Here is an 18,421-nt window from a genome sequence, read left to right as displayed (position 1 = left end):
CATAAAAGGGTTAATTAGCCTATCCTTAGAGTGTCCTTCCAGGAGAAACTGCATTTCACATGGGTAACCTTCTTGATTAGAAAGAGGGAGAAAAGTGGCTTGATCCATAACAATGTGAGGGCATCTCTAGACGCACTTCCATTATGAAGAGTAGGGAACGTCAAAGGGGACCACCTTTTTCAAGCACCCTCTCACACCAACTATCCCAAGTCTTAATGAACAGCTTTTCAGTTTCCACTAGCAGAAGCCCAAAGTATTAGTAATAAGATAAACTATGTTCTCTAAAAACTATTGGATCTAAGAAAGCTAACTACAATCTACCTACAACGGAAAAATCAAACTAGGGTCATTCTCCAATCAACAATTCAGATTCTGGGAAATACAAAGTTCAACACAATCCCATATGTTCCATTTCTAGTTGAGACTGTTTTTCCTTCTCTGACAGCTGTCCTTTGTGACAGTGTCTGGTCTCACTTTGTTCAGTATTACATGTATCATAATGCATGATCAGATAAATATTTGAGTTTGTGGTTGCAAAAATACTTTCACAAAGAGTACCCCGAGCAATAGTGATACAGTACAAAGATCATCTTGGAGGGAGCACGACCTCTTTGCAAGTGCTATCCATGGGGGCAAATGTGTATGTGTGTGAGTTTCCTATCAAGATATTTGCAAAATGGCAACATGATAAAATGGTGTCAATCTTTGCAGCAACACTAGAAGATAAATGTCTTAAAATAATTGCGGCATGTCAGAAATTCAAAACGGGATATTTTCCATGAAGACAAGTTTCGTGTCAAGTCTAAAAAAAGGGGCACACTTTAGCAGTTTCATTTTTAGTGGCTGGGATAAGAAACAGATTTCATTAATGTTTTCAGGAAGTTTTTTTTTATTCAATAGAGTTCTTCTGAACTTTTATACTAAAAATAATGTGGACCTCTTTTAAAATGAAAAATAACCCTTGGAACCTGTTGTCCTTGTTTCAAATATAATTAAATATAATTAAAATAAGTTTGGATATATGTGAATACATACATAGGCAAATCAATGACTTATTGACATCTGAATAGCTATACTCAATTTTGTTCTAGTTGTTAGTTTGGACAAGTGTTAATAAAACATGATTCATCTTCAACCTTATAAAAACACAGCTTTCTTCCTTTAATTCTGAGCACATTTCCTTTACGGTGTGTATGATAATCTTGTTTAATTGGATTTATTTTTCCACACTAGGCCCCGCATGGCCTACTTTCCATTTTTTCTCAGGTCTTTGAGTGCTATTTGCAAATCACTTTTCTGGAATTTAATTTCAATGGTAGGTTGGTTTCATTTCAGATTTTTTTGTATTGTTTTAATTTTATTTGCCAATTTGCCTTTAAATAGCCTTAAGCTAGAAAGTTGTAGCTGCAACTTGCATCTAAATGTGGTGGAGGAGGCAACATTTGATTCAAGTGTGTAGAAAGTTCTATGAAAAGGAGTACAGAATGACTACCTGGGTTTTTACTTATGTTCTAAAATAGTTTTGATTAAAAGGAAAAACACATGAATGGGCAAGATTGTAAGAAAAAGTAATGTCCTTGTAATCTGGTTGAATTTAGCCATTGGCAGTATATAAATCCATTTTTCAAAAGTAATACCAATGACTTCAGATTCAGGTATTATAAACCCCCAAATGGGAGGGTAGTCAGTTGTATTTTTAGGGAATAGAAAATTTAACTGGCTGTGTTTCGAATCTGTAAGTTTGTAGTTAGGTGTAATGAATACTGTTTGAAGAAAAAAATGCTCTCTGAGTTTAGCATTGTCTTCCCAGCTACTAACCGCCACGAAGTGAGGTCACGTGACAGATTTGTTATATGCCCACCAATGGGTATGGAGGCAACAGATTGATTTTTTAGGAGGCGTAACAAAATATTTCTATAATATGTGAATTTGGTGAATCTGTTTTCCTCCTTTGTGTTTTTTATTCATTACAGATGATGGAGAATGACCCAGCAGCAAAGCTACAGTGACAAAAATCATACTGACCTTGAAAGGGGTGGGGAATTGTGGGTAAAACACGCTCTATAGGGGGAAAAAATAGTAAGCATCATGGAGAGTTTAAAGAGACTTATAAATCTTTGTCATGTTTTGCTACTCAAACAATTATAAAATACATAAATTTCCATGCCTGTAGAATCATATCTCCCATAAAACCTTTGTCCTTCATGTTAACACTAAAGTATCAAAGAGAGCTATTAGTAAAATTATAAATACAAAGATTTAAAAAAAAATTTAGGTAGAATAGGGAGACAACAGCAGATTGTGGTAATGCTACCAAAAGGATCCTACTCTCCACTGGAAAAACTCACCACTGAGATTTGAGATTTTTAGGAAGTTGGAGTATAGGGTGTTGATGGTAGTGATTAAATTCAGGCAATGCATCTCGGTCCTATTCTCATCTCCTTAGCTGATGACGAGTGGACCTATGGTAGCTACAGACTTCTTCCCTCTCCCTGAACTCTGCAGCTCACATCAGCATTAGCCAAGTATCTGAAACATTTATTTTGGGAAATATTAATTCAGCTTTCCCTCAGGTTTTTACTTCAATGTCATTGATATTAGTGCAAGAGTAATGGCAACATAATACATTTCTTGGCATACTTTAATTTTATTTCTAGTCTATCCCTTAAACTCACCATCTTGTTTTAATATAATCTCACCTGAAATTGGATCAACTAATCACCTCTGCTTCATGATACATCCTGTTGAATAAGAAGAAGTACTTTTCTTTTCAATACTGGGGTCTTTGCTTTGAGTCTCTCACAGTCCCGCACCTACAGCATAGCTACTGATCATACATTGAATATGCTGACGAATTGAAGCTTTAAGGTATCCACCATTCATCTCAGTAAAACCCCAGATGTAACTCTAACTCGTTCTCTTTAACTCTTTCTGGAAGGTAGGCTGGTGTATTTAGGATGCAATGCAATATTTGTTCCCCCCCAAAAAAAACACTATGGATTAATGTAATTTGCACACACTTTATTCCTACTAGCAGCTTGGATAATACAGGTAAATATAGACCAATGAGAAATGGAAATAAAATCAAAATCATAAAAAGAAAAGAATACGTGCGTGTTTAAACTTGATCTACCTATCATCTTGTACCATAAGCTTCAAAAGGGTACATTCTTGGCACATCCGGACATTGGAGAACCTACTCTCCTTGTACAAAGAGCTTTTCTCCAGCTTGTTCGAAAGTTGTAACTAAAATGTGAAAGTTTCCTAAGGGCATTAAGATGGAGCGGGTCAATAATAGTCCAGTGAACAATTGTGTCTTAGTTACACAAGTGTCAGGTAGAAAAATGGTTTAAACTTCCACTAGTTATTTGGTGTTAAGTTTCCAGCTTTGAAAATAAATAGCTAAATTGCTTTCAGCATTTATGTAGCAGTTGGAGATGACTATCCCATATTATACTCTTTCTACTGTATTTTATTTTTATTACCATTATTATTCAGACTGTTTAAATGACTCAGCTTAATATTTTCTCATCACACCGTTCACAGCTGGGTAAATGCACTCTGCCCTCACTTCCACAAGACCATTTATATTGCTAAACCATCTCATCCAACCTCCTTTCATTGCCTTTGCAACTGCTTCTCAGCTTGTTATTACTGTCTTAGCTCCACCCTGTTATCAGCATCTTAGGTCTCTCATGCCCCATTAGTTATTTTCATTCTCTTAATTCCACCCAACTGATTCATATTCCCTCAGATGCTTCCCCATCCCAGTTTTTCACCCTTATCATTCCTCCATTATTCTGATGCTATTTTGTAGCTTATACCAGGGTTTTTGTGTTCCTGTAAGAGTGGAAAATGAAGTAAATACTACTGTATGAAATAAACTTTCCAACTTTTGACTTCCAAAAGTAGAGGAGGGCAGGAATCTTGGTGCTATGTACTTTTAGTTTGGCTGGTAATGCTTGAGAAGGTCAACATAGCTTATTAGCTGACTGGGACGTTCTAGAAAGAGAACTTAAAGGTTGGCCCTAGAGCTATGGCTGTTGCTTTTAGCATTTTTCTTAACTCTGAGCTTTGGTTTCTTATTTGCTAAATGGGTAGTAGTAGAGTGTAGGTGGGTGTTATTGGCTGATTCTGACAGGACACCATGAGAAGCAACCAAGAAGGAATTAACCCTCTACAAATGAACTGAAGATACCTAAATGACAAAAACTGGTGCTGAGGGGAGAGTTTGTGTATCGAGGTGATTTATTAATTCAGAAATGATTTTATTTTATTTTCCAATGGAAATTACAAAGTTTCTATGATCTTTTGGAAGCCATCATATTCCATTATTCTTGAGATGAAAACTAGCTGAGTGCCCACCTATTCTCTTTTGGATCTGCAGAGAACTCTTTCAAAGAGTTTGCAACCAGCCTTTCAAATTGCACATGGGTAGTGTTCAAATAGTAGCTCAACTTGTTTTGTTACATAACATCTAAAAGTAGCTGAGTTAACAGGCTTTGACAGGTCTAAACTAGTTATTCAGTGGTACACATTTAACCAACAAACCCTTAAATTAATAAGTTAAAATAGGTTATAAAGAGAGGGAGGTTCTCATTATAAAGACGCTGCAGTGCTAGATTGCTTAAATAATATTTCAAATTTCGTCAATTATAGATCTTTAAGTTAATGATCTTTTTAAATTAAAAAAAATTAAAAATATCTCCTACATACTAGTGTGGTATGCCAGTGTAGATTTCTTTGTACTTCTATTCTTCTGTATTTACCAGCCTGAAAGGATCTCATTAATTCATGCATTTCTCAAAGTACAAAATAATCGATCAGTAGGACTTTTCTTCAACATGTGGGACTGTTCCCTTCCTAAAGCCTGACCACCAGGCTTAAGTTTTAGTGGATAACCCCATTAAGCCAAAGAAAACCCAACAGGCAAACTAACCTGTGGGACCAGGCTAGTGGAGGTTAATGGAAAGAGAAGTGGAAGGTGGCAGAGGCAGTGAGTTAGGTGGGAAGGAATGTAGCAATATGAAGCCAGTGAGAAGGCCTCAGTAAGTGAAAAATGAGGGCAAAAATGATGTCTGCTCTCCTCCAAACTATGACATATGTCTCTCCTAACATTTTTGTCCATGTATACAAAGGTAGAAATGTGTTAGTTTAGAATCTGGACCTTGGAAATAGACTCCTTGAACTTAAGCCCTAAGACCAACCTTACTTAGTTATACTAGTTACTTAACTTTGTAGAATGGAGACACATGAGTACATAGTGGGTTCGTAGAGTTGATTAAATGAGATCATGTGTGTAAAGCGTCCCCCATGGTCCAGAACTGCAGAGGACATTTAAGCACTCACTTGATAAGAAGTGATAACATTTAAGCTATCACCCTCATTCTTTCTCCCTATCTATTGCTTTAAAACTAACTCAACCTAAGTATGAAACAAGATAAACCTATTATCTTGTGGGGGCATGCCGGTCATTAGTATGGAAACCCAGAATCTGTTATGTTGCACACACAGACAGTGGAACTTCCCTCGGCATCCCCAGAAATCTTCATCTGTGTGATTCATTTGTCCCTAACAGAGCCCAAGGAGCTGAATCCTTGTCCATGTACATTGCACTGCTGAATTAATGCAGTCAGGAAAATTATATGAGGTAACGCTTTGCCCAGGGATGAAGGAAATGCTACAAAAGCATTCCATGGATATATAGAGTAAGACAATATGGACCTTAGATGATCAAGTGTTGGAATGTGTGGAGAACCAGACAAACGAGAAATATTTTCACTGGCTTAGGGGGAAAAATGATATGAATACACTGTATCCTTACATTCTCATTCAATTATTTTGACCCTTTTGGAGATCACTATTGAATGGAGAATGGAGAAGTACATGTATGCATGTTGTGGAGGACAAGTGACCGCAAATTGACACTGTGTGAACGTCAGCACATCACTGTGGTGGATATGGCTGAAAATGTGCTGATGCACCAACAAAGATGAGTAACTATGAACTCTTCAGGGGCTCTGGCTCTGGCTTCTACCTGCTGCTGCCTCTGGCTGGCAGCAGCTCACCAGCTGCCTCATCTGCTCTGGACTGGGTAGGTCAGCAGAGCACCCCGCTGCCCACACAACGCTTCCGTCAGGGCTGTTGGCCATAGGCACCCGCTCCCCAGCACCCCACCCCTCCTGACACTGTTCTGTGGAAAAGTACCACCACCGCCATTTGCAGTGTCTTCCTTCCATTAGTCCCACTGGCTTTGAGTCTAAGTAAGGGACAATCTGATCACACGTTAACTTTTAGCTTTCCTTTCTCTTTCTCCCTTCCTTCCTTCTTTCTGACTTTTCTCCCTTTCTTTTTCTTTCTCCCTCTCTCTGTTTTCCTTTTCTTTTGCCTTGCATGAATTATTCTATAAAAGAGTCTCATCTTCAAGGTTCCAGTCACAGTCATGATGTACCTCTCAAACCTAATGGGTAGTGGTGGTGGGAGGGGGAGTGATAGTTCTCTTATAAAAGAAGCAGTGCTTCCCCTTCTAAATGTTAATACTTGGGCTTTGGTTTTAAGAAACAGAGCGGTAGTTTCACTGTTTTGTTTTGTTTTGTTTTCAAATTTGAATTGCTCTTTTAACCCCAAATCCTAACGAACTTTCATATTTTATTTTTCCAGTAAGTATTACACTTCTTATTTTGCCCATAAATTGGGTAATCAATTCCAAACTAAATGCTGATGCATGTGTTGCCTCAGGATGCTGCTAAACACAGGAATGGGCCTTGTGGACTGTTCTGTAGAGGAGAGTACTGTGGGCCCACGGGGAAGTAGTACAACATTAATCTCCATACTGTGCACTTCTCAGCTAAATAATTAAGGATGACCTCTACCACATCATCAAGGGCAATATGATTATGATACCATTGCCCCATTATGTAACTCTCAGTTTATAATCAGAAATGCTGTAAGCTTCTTGACATTCCTTCTTAATTTTACTAGGATAAGTCCTTGAACGGGCTTTTGTGATAGGGCAGTGGCACTACAGGGTTTCAGATTATTCTTTGCAACCAGCAGCAACATCTCGATCTTCTCTGACATGGTCCATGTTTTCCTCACTCTCTGCCTCTGTCTCCCATCCTTTCACCTTCTTTCCTCTTCTTCCCTCTCTAAAGGCAACATTTTAGTTGAAGCATACTTTTAGATGCAATAGGACATAGACTTCAACCTAAAGGTGTAATTGCTCACTTTCTCTTACTAGTCAAATTATTCCAGTTTCTCTTTTCCATCTCTTTACACCTTTTTTGTTAAGTGTATGTTGTTCTATTTAACAAGGTCACCTTAGATTTGTCAGAATCTTGAATTCACCCCTATGCAATCCCTAATGTCAGGAATGAATCAAGCAACTACATTTCTTAATAAATTTCTTAAGTGCCTTAAGGACATTGATGTCTCTAGCTGAAGAAAAGAATATAGAATTTGGTCTTCCAAGACAAACGAACTGGATATGAATTTTAAACGTAATATTCACATAGAATTTGTGTAGCTGCATCTCATCAAATTGTCACAGACTGAAGTCAGTGAGAGTTATGAATGAGAAACTGGAGACCGAAGGTAGAGAAGTTCCTGGTTGTGTTTTATAGGTAGAGCGGAATCTCAAGCAGTTTCAATGGCTGTAATATCACATTTTAAGACAACTTTCACTTAAGTTGATTTTTTTTTTCTTGAAGGCTTATCTAAACTGAATAAAGCAAGATGGAAACATCTCTCCTGTTTATAATATTTCTAGTTTTCTCAAACAAGCCAGGGCAGAAGAAAAAAAAGAAAAAAAAAAGAGCAAAGAACACAACACAAAACACAAAAAACCACATCTTAGTGGCTTGTAATTCTGAAATAATAACAGCACAGTCTTGACTTTCCTTTCAGTCCAAATGAACTTTTTTATTCGGCATTAACTTTTTGTTTGGTTTTCTTTGACTGATTCCAGTACTCATGTCCTTATTCTGTTAGCATTCCCCGTGATCCGCTCATCGTCCTTCTGCTTCTCAGTGGTGAGAACATACTTGCTTACACACTCACAGCCACCAGAGGAACAAGGCAGGGGGTCAGAGACCAGACCACCATGTGCTGTTAGGAGCAAGGTTCCAAGGTCAGGTCCCTCACTAATATTAGCAACTTTAAAACGTCTGAGCCGTCTTTAGTCTACTTTCAGGATCTTCTCTGGTCTTCAGAAATACCCTTTCCTACCATTCCACTTCGGTTCTCATCATGTGTCAGAAAAGTAATGTCTCCTGCTGTCGTTCGCAAACCTTCCTGCAACCATGTTTCCTCCTTCAGATTTTATATTACATTTTAATCATTCATTCCACCCTTCCTTTTGGGTTGTTAAAAATACTCTTTCTTTTTCTAGCCTCACCCTTCCCCCAGCACCTTATTCATCTTCACTGAGTATGTCTTCCCCAGTCACTGTCATCCTTAACTGTCATCACTTCCAGGCCCTTCTTACCTCGACCCTGCTTCTTAAAGAGACCATCACTAAAGGGATTTGTGCTTTCTAAATATTTGTTCAGTTTAACCCACAAGGAAAAAAGTCAGATAGAAGAACAAACAAACAAACAAAACAAGGCAGTTATCAAAAGTAAATAGAAAATAGAGAGAGAAGTTATTTCCTTTGTAAATCTCTCCTTAAGCACATGCGTTGAAAACCCTGTGTTTTTATTTCAGTGAGTTTTTTTTTTTTTTTTTGGTGTATGTTTACCTTTAATAGATTAAAAACAAAGTTTTCAGGTTTTCCGTGAGAGCGCAATCCCACTGAGCTAGGGCTTGCTGTAGCATACTTACTGAAAAGGACGAGGCTGGCGTTGGTGACCCCCAGCTTGTTGGCAGCCACACAGGTGTAGTTGCCATAGTGCTCCTCAGTGACGTTGGTCACCGTCAGGGAGGACTGGCCCTCTGTGCTCTTGATCTCAAGGCCATTGGCACTGTTTATCCTGAGAGTTCAAAAACGGAAGAATAAAGAGAACACGGTTGAAGATTTAGTTTGATAATTCTTTACCCACCCTCACACTGGACAAAAAGGATAAAAAGACTCAGAGTTTGTTCTGTTCCCTGCTCAATGTCTCGTTTTCATTGTGCAATCCCATACTGTCAGAATCAATGCCCATTGGCAGAGCAGGCTGAGGAATGGATGAGTTCTAATGGGCTTCACTTTCTCTATAGGCAAAAAGACTTGCAAAGAAAGCCACCCATTGAATCACTTATTTCACTTTTTATATTTTACCCTTTGTAAATCTCTCCTTAAGCCCATGCGTTGAAAACCCTGTGTTTTTATTTCAGTGATTTTTTTTTTTTTTTTTGGTGTATGTTTACCTTTAATAGATTAAAAACAAAGTTTTCAGGTTTTCCGTGAGAGCGCAATCCCACTGAGCTAGGGCTTGCTGTAGCATACTTACTGAAAAGGACGAGGCTGGCGTTGGTGACCCCCAGCTTGTTGGCAGCCACACAGGTGTAGTTGCCATAGTGCTCCTCAGTGACGTTGGTCACCGTCAGGGAGGACTGGCCCTCTGTGCTCTTGATCTCAAGGCCATTGGCACTGTTTATCCTGAGAGTTCAAAAACGGAAGAATAAAGAGAACACGGTTGAAGATTTTAGTTTGATAATTCTTTACCCACCCTCACACTGGACAAAAAGGATAAAAAGACTCAGAGTTTGTTCTGTTCCCTGCTCAATGTCTCGTTTTCATTGTGCAATCCCATACTGTCAGAATCAATGCCCATTGGCAGAGCAGGCTGAGGAATGGATGAGTTCTAATGGGCTTCACTTTCTCTATAGGCAAAAAGACTTGCAAAGAAAGCCACCCATTGAATCACTTATTTCACTTTTTATATTTTACAAGACGGTTCTGGGGCATCAGCTTAAGAGCTGCAAGCCCTAAAAGATAGGATACAGAGATACCGACAAGGAAAAGTCTAATAGTAAAGTTCTACACAATTAGAGCTGTGCATGTAGGCCCACCCAGCTGAGCATACCTGGTGTCATCCCGGTACCACTCAAAGTCAGGTGCAGGCACTGCCGAGGCCTCACATTTGAGTGAAGCTTGTCGCCCTGTGGTGGCTTCATTGCTCTTGGATTCTGTGATAGTGGGAGGATCTGTAGGAAGGACAGGCACACAGGTTTATATGAGAGTAAGACAGCACTCCAGAATTTCCATTCAGGAAGGAGCTAAGGACAATCCATTCAGGAAAGAGCTAAGGAAAGGAATTGTTTTAAAGCTGAATTTACATCAATTTTGTGGTCAGCTGAAAGGGACTGGTCATTAGAACACTAAGCAAAAATACGAGATGATTAATGAAAAGATAAACTTGTTTGCTTATATGAGACATTTAACAAGGGGCCAGCAGGTGGTGTGGTGGTTAAGGCACTGAATTCCCAAATGGCCAATTGCAGTCCATGTCCTGGACCTGGCAACTTGCTCTCTCACTTTCCTCTTCTCCCTCTTTCTCTGTCTCTCTCTTTCTCTGCTGAGTGCTTGTGCCCTATAGCAAATTAAAAAAATAATAATAGCGTTAAATAAAATTAAATAATTCTTTAAAAAAATGGGTCCGAGGAGTTATTTTATCCTCTTTCAATAAATCACTAGTTAATCCAACCATATATTATGATATTTGCATCGTTTTCTGCTTTTCATAAATTAAGCAATAATACTAAAGGACTTGGATTTTATGTGTGTAATTTGACTACTTCTCTTTTCATCATCATCATCATGGCCATCATTAGTATAGTCTGAGATGGCTTCAAAGAGCCTGAAAAAAATAGAGGGCTGAACTCATCCCAACCCAAGCTTAGCTTGATACTATTGTAGGAACACAGAAAAGCAAACAAACAAAATACAAGTAGTAAGTGATTAGTCTATCTAATTTTCTCCTATGTGTCCCCTTATTGCTACAAGAGAGAATTTTTATTTATTTTATTTTATTTATTTATTTATTTATTTTGCAGTTTGGTCTACCTGAGTGCATGGAAGTCTTACTGGTGTATCAGTTTTGAACTCTCTCTAGCAGTTGCATAATTGATACTTTTATCCCTAGGACTGGGCCTACAAAACTATAACAGGCTTAACATGAAGTAGGAGCACATCTGAAATTATAATCTGCCACTGTGCTTTCAAAAAGCCCTGAGATGGCACAGGTGTGTCCAAGTCCATATGACTGAGACAGGAACATAGGCTTGAGCTCCTGGGCTTGGTGTTATGTGGAAGGTTATGGATCTTCAAGGAGGAAAAGATTTTTTTCTATCCAAAAGTTATTTGCTGAAAAATGATGATTTGGCTATATGCATGTGGAAAAAACCAGACCCAGTCTGTTTAGACTTTGTGGAGGGAAATACTAATTTAAAGAAATGAGTAAACTTTAATGTACAAAATTCATTTAAGCTCTTGCTCCAGAGCACTTTGTCTGTCTTCCTTATTTTTCAATGTTTTTTTCATACTTGAAAAGTATTCTCTAACTTTTCTACCTATAGAAGATTCTCTTCTTCTGTGTTTAAAAAGATGAACAAAAGCAACAGGACAGTCTACAGTTTATTCCCCCATTTTATTTTCTGTTAGCATGGAAATCTTTTTTTAAAATTATTATTATTATTGTTTTTAGGTTTTTGTCATAGAGTACATGCACTTCCGGGAGAGAGACAGAGCGAGAGAGGGAAAAGGAGATATCACTCCGGGGGCGGGGTGTGATAGATAGATGTGCTGCAATCTCTTCTCTTTCATTCCTTCTCTTGGAATTTTGGGCCTGCATGCACACACAGCCTACATGGTTTTCAAGGTGCCAAGATCAAGACTTGAACCACTGTTAGCCATCTGAGAATCTAGTGCCTTAACCCCTGGGCTACCTGCTGACCTGCAGCATGGAAATTTTTAAGTCACTATCAGAGAAAGGAATTCGAGCACAGTTGCATAAACAACAGTATACAAGGAAGCAGGCCTGCTGTGGCAGTCTCTCATTGTCTCCTTGTTGTTGTGATTGAGCCTTAGCTGCTTAGTTTTGTATAGACACAGGATAGGAGGATGAGGTGGTCGGAAGAACCTTGAATTGGAAACTGGGAGTCCTGGAATTTAATTTCAGTTTGGCTGTGTGAACCTCCTATTATACTCTTCATCTTTCTGGGCCTTGGTTTTATCACTTATGAAATGAGGGACCCACATTTTAATGATCTATAACATCCCTTCTAGCTATAAAATATCCCAATTCTTGTCAAAACTGCTCATTCTTCACAAATGGGCAGTTGGTATCATGATCCAAGTGCATTTTTATATCCTTAACTCATTTAACACTTAAGTTGCCAACTTTCCGAGTTATAACACATTCATCTATTCGATAGTTTAGGAGTTCGGATTAAGTCAGGGATAGAAAACCTCATGTCTTATTCTACTAGTAACCAGAACTATAGTTTGAGCAACTATCTCCATAAGTTTGAGGATTTTTCCTTCACCTTTTGAAAAAGGAACTAGACTAAAATGATCACCATTTTACTTGGAAGTTTTTCATTCAAGTCAGCCAGAGGCATGGTGGTTAAAATGTCTGGATCCCGCATAGCTGACTATGCTGTTGGAGTCCTGGACCCAGGGGCTTGTGAAACACACCTGGCATATGTGTGTGCATGTCCAGAATCCTGAGAGGAGAATGGAAAGGAGATTGAGTCATGGCCATCACATAGCCAGGTGCTTTCTCAATCTCCCTATCTCTTTCTCTGTCTCTTCGGTGAGTTGATAAACCCTATAGCAAACTTTTAAAAGTAATCGAATAAATAAATAAAAATCTTTCATTCTATGACTGTTATCTAGATCATTAGAGCACATCAGTTCAAAGGATAATGCAGTAATAGGTGGTGGTGGTGTTAGTAAGGGCAGTATTAGAGAAGGGATAGAGAACAGAATTCAGGTTATGAGCTTAGATTTAGAATTTGATAGAACTGAGCTCCAATACAGACTCTCTTCCTCATTGATTGCTCATTAGAGAGTTTAGTGCTTTGCCCAGAGTCACACTGCTTCAATTTCCTCATCTATAAAGTGTTGGAATGAGTGGTAGAAAGAAGAAACTCCTGAAGGAATCAGCAGAATTTGTGATTAGGTCATTTGAAAAGAGTGGACAGGTCTGAGATGTTCAAGGTCACAGAATTGACCACACTGGCAGTGTTTTATGTATAAAGAGCGAGGGGAAGAAGAAGAGTCAAAAAGAAACACCCTGGGGCTGACTTTGGGGTCTGGTGGATAAGGCAGCTGAATCCCACATGGCCGACTACATGGTTTGAGGCTTTAGAAACATGCAAGTGCATGCATACCCAAAATCTCAAAAGGAGGAAGAATTAGAAGAGAAGAGACAATGCTGTGACCATTCCTTACTCCTGCCCCTCTTCCTTTGTATCTGTATCTCTCTGGTGAGCCCATGTGCCCTCTAATAGAAAAAAAAAAGACATCTTAATTTTAGGCTTGGTCATCTTAATGATTCCATCTACTGAAATAACTTATGTAAGAAGATAAATATATGACTAGTAATAAAAAACAAATATGAGCTTCTCATCCTCTTCTTTTCACTGTATTAGTTTCTTGAGTTATCAATAGTCCACAGCCTATAAAACAGTGGCTTACTGATGTTGACTGAAAAGATAATTTTGCTTGAGGTTCTACTGATATGCTCAATTTCATAGTTTGTAGAACAAACTTTAACCAGTGTTTGTGAGTTTCTGGAGTTCTGTAGTTATAACTGACCAACCTTTCTGAATTTTTTAAAATTTAATTTTATTCATCATTATTACTATTTTTTTTATTCAATCAGGATGAGACAGAGAGAAACAGAGCAGGAAAGTGAGAAAGCAAGCTGCCAGGTTCAGTACTTGAACCATGGTTGCACATGTGGGAGTCCAGTGCCTTATCCATCACATACCTGCCAGCCCCTTAACTGCCAAACTTTTAAGAATGACTATTACTTTGGTAAAGCAGCCCTAATTCTGGATGAGACCTCACGCTTTCTACCACCACCACCTCTGTGCTCACGGCTCTAGCATCTTAGCATTGTGCTGCCATGGTGGATGGCTTCAAGTGTCTCAACCATGGGACCAGGAATGCAGGTTCCAGCTGTACACTTTTGCAGTTTCTCCTTACGCTACATGCTTCCTTCCATGTTGTCACAGAGACTTACTTAGTGTACTACTTGTCTGGGACCTAGGGAAATGAATGACTGTTCTGACCAGAAATTTTGGGAAGAGTAAACTGAGTCTGTTTGGCTCCTTTCTTCCCTTTCTTCCTTTAGGGACAAAGTGTCTAGCAGGGAGAAAGGTTTTCCTCTGTTTCTCTGTGCTCGAAGTCTTGTGATCTCTCTTTCCTGCTCTTATGTGGACAGGCTTGCCTCTAGCCCAGGGTCACTGTGACAGAAGAGGCTAATCAGCCACATTAAGCTAATATTTCTTCCTTTCCACAGCCGAGCGCACTGCCTGCCACCACACCACCACCTTCCTCTCTCCCTTCCCCTTTCTCCCCTTTTCCCTTTCGTTTCTTTGCGGCTCCCCTTGAGCTTGACTTCCCTTCCCTTCCCTTCCCTTCCCTTCCCTTCCCTTCCCTTCCCTTCCTTCTCTCTCTCTCTCTCTCTCTCTCTCTCTCTCTCTTCCTTCCTTTTTTTTTGAGAGAGATTTTTGCTATAGGGCATGTGTGCTTTCCAGAGAGACAGAGAGATAGAAAGTGAGAAATCACCCCCCAGGGGAGATGGCTATGCCACAATCCCTTCTCCTCCATTCTCCTCTCTGGATTTTGAGCACACAATCACATGTATCCCGGTGTGGGTTTTAAACTGCCAGGTCCAGGACTCGGACTGTAGTCGACTACAGGGGAGTCTTGCGACCTAATCGTTACGCCATCTGCTGGTCCCTTAAGTTATTTTTTCTAACAGGTTTTATCTCAAGCAACAGGACATTGGATTCCCCCAGAGTGCCCCTTTACTTTCTCCTCAATTTGTTCAGAACCTGAACAACAAAGCACTAAGTTACTTACTAGCCCCTCAGTGTCCCTAGAATGGAGAATCTGGCAGTAAAGTAGGGTGGAGTACTTTTATGTGCGTTAATCTTGTCGACTACAAAGGCTTCTCTCTTTGAAAACTTACCAAGTTTCTTGTACCAGAGTAAATTTAGAAGTGCTGATAAATTACAAAGAACTCATTGTTCCTAATATTTCTCAAATGACATCATGGTGCACGTCTATTCTTCCATGGCTTATTGGAATGAACATTGCAAAATTCATATGTAATGAATTCTGTATAGGTGAGACTAAGAAAGATCATTACAAATCATACTGTGGCATGTTTAGTGTAGTTAAAATAATAGATGCCCTTGCTCAAAATATGATTATAATCAAAATGTAGCTTCATAAAAATGCTGCACAGAGAAGTTCATTGTTATTCTTTACGTGACTTTGGAAAAGAGTACAATTGTCTAAGAACTCTACCAGTGTATATTGCTTCAAAAGTCTGGGTTCTAAAAATATTAATAAAGACTTTCTTCTTACGTCATAGATAACAAGGCTTTGTCATTGAGAATGAATCAATACCATTGACAGTGACCGAGGAAACTAAACACTGTCCTGTCTTCCTGACACTGGAACTAATACTGTACAACAATAAAAGTCTCAATGAAGGATGAACTTTATGGGTACTTATGCCTACAGGAGAATCATATTTATTTATGTCAATTCTACTAGGCCTTAGATATTCTCTTTAGCCAAATAATAATCCTAAGATGTATTATTAACTCACTTTTATATAAGAAGATAGGTCTATATAGGTTTAGTGACTTGTCCAAAATCACATGGCCAATATTTATGGAGTCTAGATTTGAACTCAGGGCCATAATGATCTGAAACACATATTCTAAACCACTCTGCTTCATACTTTCATTTGACCGAGTTCTTTCAGAAAAAAAAAATGAATTTATAATAAGGAAAAAAAAAATACTGTGTAAAGGAGAGTGGTGGGAGCTTAGAAGGCAAATGTTACAGATTTCCGCTATTCACAGAGTACCAAAAACAGTGGCACGACCTGCAGTGACACAGTGGATATAAACCTGCATTAGGAGTCAGGAGATATGGGCTCAGTTTCCACCTGAGCCACCTAAGTTGTCATCAGAGGCGTGGTACCTTCCTGCAGCCCCTCATCTCTGATGAAGACGATACCACCTATCTGGCTCACACATTTGATGTAGTAATATCTAAAGTGATTACATTTATTTTTCTTTTCATTGCTATTGTTCATGTGGTGTCATGGAAAGGGGTGGGCTTTGGAATTAGACCCTGTTTAGGTCCCAAGTCAACAACTCACAAGTTCTTTGACTTTGCTACAGAACATTTTTCTTACATTCTCTAAGTGTTGTTTCTGTCCCCTCTACCCTGCCTCCCAGGGTTAGAGTGCAGCAGACACTGGGTTGTCTTTTAAAAATACCATCGTGCAATAGCAATGCTTGTATTTATTGATCATTCACTGTGTGTTATATATTATCCTAAGGATATTGGGCACCAGAGTGAGACAAATTCACAGGCAAACACTTCTAATGCACTGTGAAAACTGAAAGAGTGTACCTATAACTGCAATGCAGAACAGATCTGTCTTGGTATTCAGCCTTCCTATATCTTACCCACTGTACAGTTGCTAATTTAAAGAAGGTAAGATATAGGAAGCTGAAAGTTCTATTATATAAATTCCGAGCTTTATTTATTTATTTATTTTTTGGAGAGGTTTTTGCTATAGGGTGCGTGCACTCGCTAGAAAGACAGAGACACACAGAAAGCGAGAAATCACCTCCACCAGGGGGGATGGCCATGCTGCAATCCCTTCTCCTCCATTCTCCACTGGGGATCTTGGGCACGCACACACATGCGCCCGGCGTGAGTTTAAGCCATGGGGTCCAGAATTTGAACCACAGTCAACTGCATGGGAGTTCAGCGACATAGCCATTACACTGATTGCTGGTCCTCCTCCAAGCTTTTTTAATTGAAGAGATTTCCAGCTAATACTTTCTGTAAATTTCAGAACCTCCTACCACTTTCAAAAAGAATGTTTGCATGTAAAATGGCTGTGAGTAGACCTACTGCAGAGAAGGGTTGTCCAAAAGAAGTACAAAGGACTGAACATAGATTCCGGTTAGTGAGCTCAACAGAAAAAAGTGTTGTGTCTCTTCTGTTTACTGCTGTCACTTCTAAGTGCCCTGTAACAAACATCTGTTGACAAGTGAGTAAATGAATCAATGAAGTGCTGGTAGGAGAAAATTGCCAGCACTGAGATTTAGTTTTTTTTTTTTTTTTTCTCTCCAGTGGTTCTCAGGATCTGGTTTTCACAATAATCTATTCAGCCAGTTTTTGTTTTGTTTTGTTTTGTTTTCCATCTTGATCCCCTGCCTAATTCCAAAGCCTGTGTTTTGAAAGGAAGAAAATCAGTTTAAATAACGAGGTATTTTCATAGCAGGCAGGCTCAGAAAAACTAACACAGGTGATTCTGGATACTTCTATAAATGTGAGGCAGACCTGCTTCTGTAATTCGATCTTGGCAACTTCAGATATTGAAAACAGCTATAGGTAAGTAGGATGAGATACTTGAATAGGACAACTGGAACAACGAGTAGTTTTAAGCTAATATAAACGTAGCTCATGGAATTTTATTCAAAAAAGTGATTCCAAGGAAAACTGATATCAGGATATTCTCCCTAATGTCTGAGGAGTACCATTTGCCAAGTTTGGCGACAGGTTAAGAGGGGAGTCTTTCCAGGTGACTTTCCCCCACCTACCTATTCAGTAGCACTGCACTGAGAAGTCTGTAGAAGGCCAGGCACGGTAGGTGCTGCTGGCAGGATATCCTGGATGCAGGCCCAAACTCGGTACCGTTTTCTGTATAATTTGTTATGAGATGTCTTTTTCGAATCTCGAGGTCCTGTCTATATTCTTCTGTGGTTTGCACATCACTAGAAAAAGCTCATATTTTCATAAAAAAATCTTTTCTTGAAAATTATCAGTATTTTCTTCTGTTCTAAATTACACTTTGGGGACAGTCGAGAAGGAGTAATGTCAGACTAATTGTGCTGATAATAAAAAGGGCCCAGGCGGCTAGCTTTGATCTTGGGAACCATCTGCAGTCCAGACCACTTTGATGTTTCACACAATGGAAGCATAAATATTTTCTATGTACTCCATGATTGGACTTTCAGAAATCTAATTAAGATGAAGGTCAATTAAGAGAAAATGAAATCTTGCCTCCAAAAGTCAGGGACGAGGTGGAAGATGATGGCATGGTTATGTGTACATAAAAGCAGCTAACTAACCTAATTATAAAGTTATATAAACACCCAGAAAAATTGCCTTTCATGTAAAAAAAAAAAGGTCCTAGAGCATTTTATAACATTGAGATCATTAATG

The 18,421-nt window shown here is 39.0% G+C and overlaps 1 protein-coding gene across 1 annotated transcript in view; it reads right to left on the bottom strand.

Moving 5' to 3' along the window:
* LSAMP (limbic system associated membrane protein) overlaps positions 1–18,421 on the bottom strand; it is a 710,022-nt gene that overhangs the window by 31,421 nt on the left and 660,180 nt on the right. The window contains exons 5-7 of the mRNA XM_027769253.1: positions 10,008–10,128; positions 9,432–9,580; positions 2,026–2,061 (exon numbers count right to left, since the gene is read on the bottom strand). Coding sequence (XP_027625054.1) covers positions 2,026–2,061; positions 9,432–9,580; positions 10,008–10,128 — 306 coding nt within the window. The remainder of the gene's footprint in view (positions 1–2,025; positions 2,062–9,431; positions 9,581–10,007; positions 10,129–18,421) is intronic.

Source organism: Tupaia chinensis, unplaced genomic scaffold, assembly GCF_000334495.1.
Source record: "Tupaia chinensis unplaced genomic scaffold, TupChi_1.0 Scaffold149148_1, whole genome shotgun sequence".
NCBI classification, from domain to species: domain Eukaryota; kingdom Metazoa; phylum Chordata; class Mammalia; order Scandentia; family Tupaiidae; genus Tupaia; species Tupaia belangeri.
This window is presented reverse-complemented; position numbering and strand designations above follow the sequence as displayed.